General features: G+C 47.5%; 1 protein-coding gene across 1 annotated transcript; it reads right to left on the bottom strand.

Annotated features, from left to right (window-relative positions):
* Positions 1-138: 138 nt before the first annotated feature.
* C13H1orf74 (chromosome 13 C1orf74 homolog) lies at positions 139-2355 on the bottom strand. The gene is made up of 2 exons (XM_046683168.1): positions 2233-2355; positions 139-1525 (listed from the first exon to the last, which is right to left on the bottom strand). The coding sequence occupies exon 2, from the start codon at positions 1446-1448 to the stop codon at positions 639-641; it is 810 nt and encodes a 269-aa protein (XP_046539124.1). The 5' UTR covers positions 1449-1525; positions 2233-2355; the 3' UTR covers positions 139-638.
* Between the last annotated feature and the right edge of the window lie 2760 nt (positions 2356-5115).

Genomic DNA, 5115 nt, shown 5'->3' with positions numbered 1-5115 from the left:
GGAAGCAAGAAACTCAAGAAAAAACTCATAAGGTTTGGGTACTTTAAAGTGTGGATCTTCCCAACTCGACTGACATTTCTGACTTTATTTTTTTTACCCTACTGCAAAATAAATAAACAAACTTCACCTGACAGTCTCTTTTCCTCAGAACTCTCAGTTTATTTCCGAATGACATCACATCACAAAAAAGACACTTCAACATCCTGGTCTACTCTCCCCAGTCCAATTCAGTTGGAGGACTATAAACACTCAGTGAAGCCCAGTCCTTCTACTTTCTAGCAGACACTACCCACATCCAGCAGGTATATTTAAGCACTACCATACAAGGGTGAGCTACTTGTCCTCCAGCACCCTTCTTCTTCTCCACAACCTCTTTCCTTCTATCTCCTATCCAGTGAAAAATAGACAACTCAGCTAAGAGGACTCCATAGTATAGAAACAGCAAATATGTCCTACCAATGCTACCGCCACTGCCATGTATTCCCATGCCCACTGCAGATGTGGCCAACTGATTATAGCATTCTTCCCTCATGTTCTCAAGATGCTCAGAATTACCACTTGAGATGACTCCTATTTACCATCCCTGACCTAAAGCTAATCATTTCTTCAGTAACTTCTACATGGGAAAAGAGTTAAAGTCAGAGGGCCACGGCCGGCAGTGTGACTATCTCAGAGGAAATGCTGAGGTCAGCAATGTCACTCTGAGTCCCACATCGAGTTCTAAGGTCCTTCTCCCAAGTATTTAGAATGTCCCTGAGGGCTGGGAACAAGCTCTCTGGGACACTAAAGGAATAGAGCAAGACTGGGGGTTGACCGAGCATCCATGAGATCCGGGCAGTGAACACCCGTAATGGGGTCAGGGCTAAGCAGTTGTCATCTCCCTGGTTCAGGTGAAAGGTATAGGAGACGGGATAGCCCAGGAGGATCCCAAACACAGTACAGAGATTCCAATCTGAGGAACAGAGCCTGCTGGAGGAGACGGCCAGGGATGGGTCCCTCTGTAGCCCCTGCAAATGCATGATAATCTCAGCCACGCGGGCCTTCAAGTCTTGAAGCTGGTCCAGGAAGCAGATAGAAGGATGAGGTTGGGAGCTGGAAACATCCACAAAGGCTATAGTACCAAGCAACACCTGCTCCAAGTGTTGACATACGTGCTCAAGACTGACAATCAGGCTGTTTTCTCCAATCTCAAGGATGTGAAGTCTCTGAGACAGGAAGCCCAGGCCCAGCAGCTCCTCCAGATAGCTCTGGAGCTCTGATGCCCCTGCACAGTTGCAATCATAGAGCAGAGCTGGCTTCAATCCCCGGGCCACAGCCAGCACCTCTCCTGCTAGGTGAAGGCAGGCAGCTCGCGGCGGACTCCGTTTCTTTCCCATGCCCAAGGTCTGCTGAGCAGCTGCCACCAGCAGCTGAGGACTTGGTGTTGACATGGGACCTGGAAGCAACATCAAGCATGGCCTCCTTAACTAGCCACAGTCCCCTCCCCTGGGCCACATCTCTGAGCTCCAGAGAATTGAGGAAGGGCCTAAAAACAAAGCAGTAGCAGGGAATTACTAACACCAGCCAGTGACATACCAAGAAAGCTGCCAATAGCTTTCCCCTAAGTCTTACATCTTCCAAACGTCATTCCAACCCTCCCCCTGCTTTGGAATGCTAACCTAGCCCAGACAAGACAGGGTCACCAACACTACCAGATTTCTGTGGTTGACTTAGTCTCCCTTAGTCCCAAATTCATGGTCTTTCCGGCCTTACGGCTAGATTTACATCCTCTGGCTTCTATTCTAATTTTACCTGCTGTAATTTACTTTCTCTGATTCAAAACTTAAGGAGTTTGGAGCAGAAAAGAGGCAGGGCAGTCTCTGGCAAAATTCAGAGCACGCCACCTAAAACCGCCCTTCTGAGACAGACTTCCAGGTTCCAAATACACTCTTTCCACGGCCAACTTCCCCTTCTCTCCCCGCCAAGCACAGTTGCAAGACTAGCAATCTGATTAAACTAATATACACTAGAATGTGGACTAATAACCATCTTACCCTGGGACATAAAAGTAAATAAAGGAAATGTTACAATTGCAGGAGGGCTGTATCTTAACTTCTGCTGGCATCGCCTCCCGCTTCTGGCCGACACCCACGGGCCCTCGGCAGATGGGGTCACCCCAGTCCCCACACCCTCTCCTGAGCATATTATCGTGACTTGTTAAATAAGGCTGAGGTCCCTCTATCACACACGTACGTTCTTCTTCCGCTGCAGGTTGGCAGACGCAGGAACCCCTTCCAGATTCCTGCCCACCGCCGGCAAAGCAGCGAACCCCCAGCATTCCACCGCAGCGCTGGAAACCCCGCCCGCTCGGCTCCGGGTCGGAGAAGTCAGCCTATTGCGCATGCCCAACCCAACCCCCTCCCCGCCGCCCTCCGTGACGTCAGACAGTCCGCTCGCGCGCCTCGCGTTAGAACCCCCGGCAAGGCCGCCCCGCCGCGTGCCGGAAGTGTGGATGCCGGCGGCCCGGCCCCTTCCGGCCAGACAGACGCCGGCACTCTCCGCTTGCGTAGGAGCGCGGAGGGGCGGAAGTGGACGAAAGGCGGCGCCTGCCGCTGTCGTCACCCTGCAGCGCCTGTATGTTACTAAGTCTGGTGTCCTAGTTGACCAGGAAGTCAGGACAGAGTACACAGCGCAAAAACACCGTTTGTGTCTAGAGGAGTGCCCTTTCCCCTCCAGACAAAACTTATCTCAAGACAAACGATGTGTTTTGCAGAATGTCCTCACTTCCGGGTGGTGCTACAAAGTTTTCTTTTTTTGTAGACTTTGACCTCCCTGAATCCTAAATTTGAGGGGCTTAATTCTCAGAAGGGAAGTGGGTGGACAAGTGCTGTCCTGGCCGCGGTTTGTCACCTCTAAGCAGAGTGCGAAGGGCATGAGTGTGCACTCTGAACAAATGTGTGCTAGACATGCTTCTAGGCGCTGGAAGTATTGCAGCGTGCAAAACAAAAACCCCATCTTCGTGGAGCTCAAGTTCTGGGAATTCAGTGTGCTGACTTCAGATGAGAAATGAGAAGCAGAAATGCAAAGGCTTTTCAATCAGGTCACTGAGACAAACAAGCGTTATTTCACTGAAAGGTTAACACGTCTTTAACTACCAGCCATATGACTACGAAGGGAAAGAATTTGAGAAAACTCATATCTAAGGAAATGGCCCAAATTTCCTGATACATGGGCAGGGCAGAGGCTTAGGGAACTGTGGGCAGCTACCCCGGAGGTTTCACTCCTGGCTCTATGTTGGTGATATCTTCAGACTGTGAAAGGAGACAACTGTGGAGTAAAGATGGGGCCAGCCTGGAAGGAGGACCAGCTTGTAGGGACTTCCAGTCTAACGTTGGTTCTTAGCTCAGAGAGAGAAACAGAGACTAGAAACTAATTTTATACTTGCCCATATTTATTTATTTGATTTTCCCAGGGTGGTTAGCAATAAATCCCTAAAATGAAAGACTTATTTAGCTCATTCTAAAAAATATTTGAGAACATACTATGTACCAGACACTGTACTAAAAGCTGGAAGCAAAGTCTAGACAAACAGTCCCTACCTTCAGCAAATTTGTAGTCAAACAGGACACAGATGCTGAGTAATTACAAGAGAATTGATTATTCTGAAAGAAGTATAGGGTGTTATGGGAACATATAACCAGGGACTTAATTATGTGGGGAAGGGACCAGCCCATATCCAACACTTGCCCTCCCAATTTACCTACAGTAGCTTCTTTTTAATTTTGAGCTAATCTAGTTTGGTGGGGTGGACAGAGAAGAAAAAGAAGAGCCAGTGACACCAACTAACTCCCTTCCCAGTGTTAAGCAAGGTGAAGGCAAGGAAGTAGAAGACACCAAGAGAGTGAGTGTTGTAGCCACCAAAGGAGATAGCAGGCTGAGTCTCCAAGAAAGGACACCTGGTGTCTACCCATCAAAACCAGAGAAGGAGCACTGATGGCTATCAGTGGAGAGCCCTGCATGCACTCTCCCAGAGTTCTGAAAGATTAAAAAAACAAGAAACTGTTATCTAGTTAAGACCGCGTAAAATCACTCATCCCTTCCTGCAATGTGTTCATAAACTTTTCACTAAAAGTCATATACTAAAAGTTTGATCCTTCTTGGCATTCAGAATGCTATTTTCAACACGCTTTGCCAGCTCCCATTATCTAGGCCCCCATCCAGATGGACAGCCTGGTTGTTAGCATCTTACAGAATAAGGGAGAGGGACCAGCCCAGATCCAACAGTTGCCCTCCCAATTTATCTACAGTGGGTTCTTTTTAACTTTGAGCTATGCAGATACAGACAGAGACAGCCAAACATCAAAACCAAATCCCTCACTTCACCCACTCAACAAAATGACCAAAAAACGTCAAGTTTCTATACCTTGCATGTTTTCTGGTTTATAAAGCCCAACTTCTGCTCAGAGCTGAGCACCTGACCTTTACTCAGATTTCTCTTGGTCATACTTTAGTAACAGCAGATTCCACCAGGTCCCTTAAAGACACTAAAACCATGTCTTAAGCATTCTAAATAAATAAGTCCCACTGCTGCCTGTGACTGAGCTGAGCTATAGTTTTTGAAATAAAGCTAGACCAACTTCAGTAGCAAGTAGAAGGTGGTTTGGTTTAAGGGTATCAGACTAGATATGCACTTTCGTAATATGGCCTGGCACAAATAGGCATCAGTTCTCAAGAGGATTGGGGCTTGCAACCAGAGATCAGCATCTTGTTTTCCATTTAGGTCTTGGAGTTTAAATTATGTATAATTTCGTCTTTAAAAAATAAGGGGGGGGGGGGGGCAAAAGAGTCAGGCACCAAGCAAAAGTTAATAGAGAAGACCAGTTCATAGCAGCTATACCTGCAATGTTCTACACCACTCTTCACCTTAATTGTTCATACCCTCCACTAGGAAGGGAGACAAGCAGGTTTGTACTAGGTGAGCCTTTTCCAGAAAAGCACTGCCCAGCCCTTCCTTACCTTGGCCTTAACACACTCAATATCCCATTTGTCCCAACTGCAAAAAATCTAAATGACAGCAAGACTGTAAAAGTCTCCAAACCAGGAAGAACTGTCCCTTTTAGAGGTGTTTATCTTAGA

The sequence above is a fragment of the Equus quagga genome, chromosome 13, assembly GCF_021613505.1.
Source record: "Equus quagga isolate Etosha38 chromosome 13, UCLA_HA_Equagga_1.0, whole genome shotgun sequence".
NCBI lineage: Eukaryota > Metazoa > Chordata > Mammalia > Perissodactyla > Equidae > Equus > Equus quagga.
The sequence above is the reverse complement of the archived record's forward strand: the minus strand, read 5'-3'. Positions and strand labels throughout refer to the sequence as shown.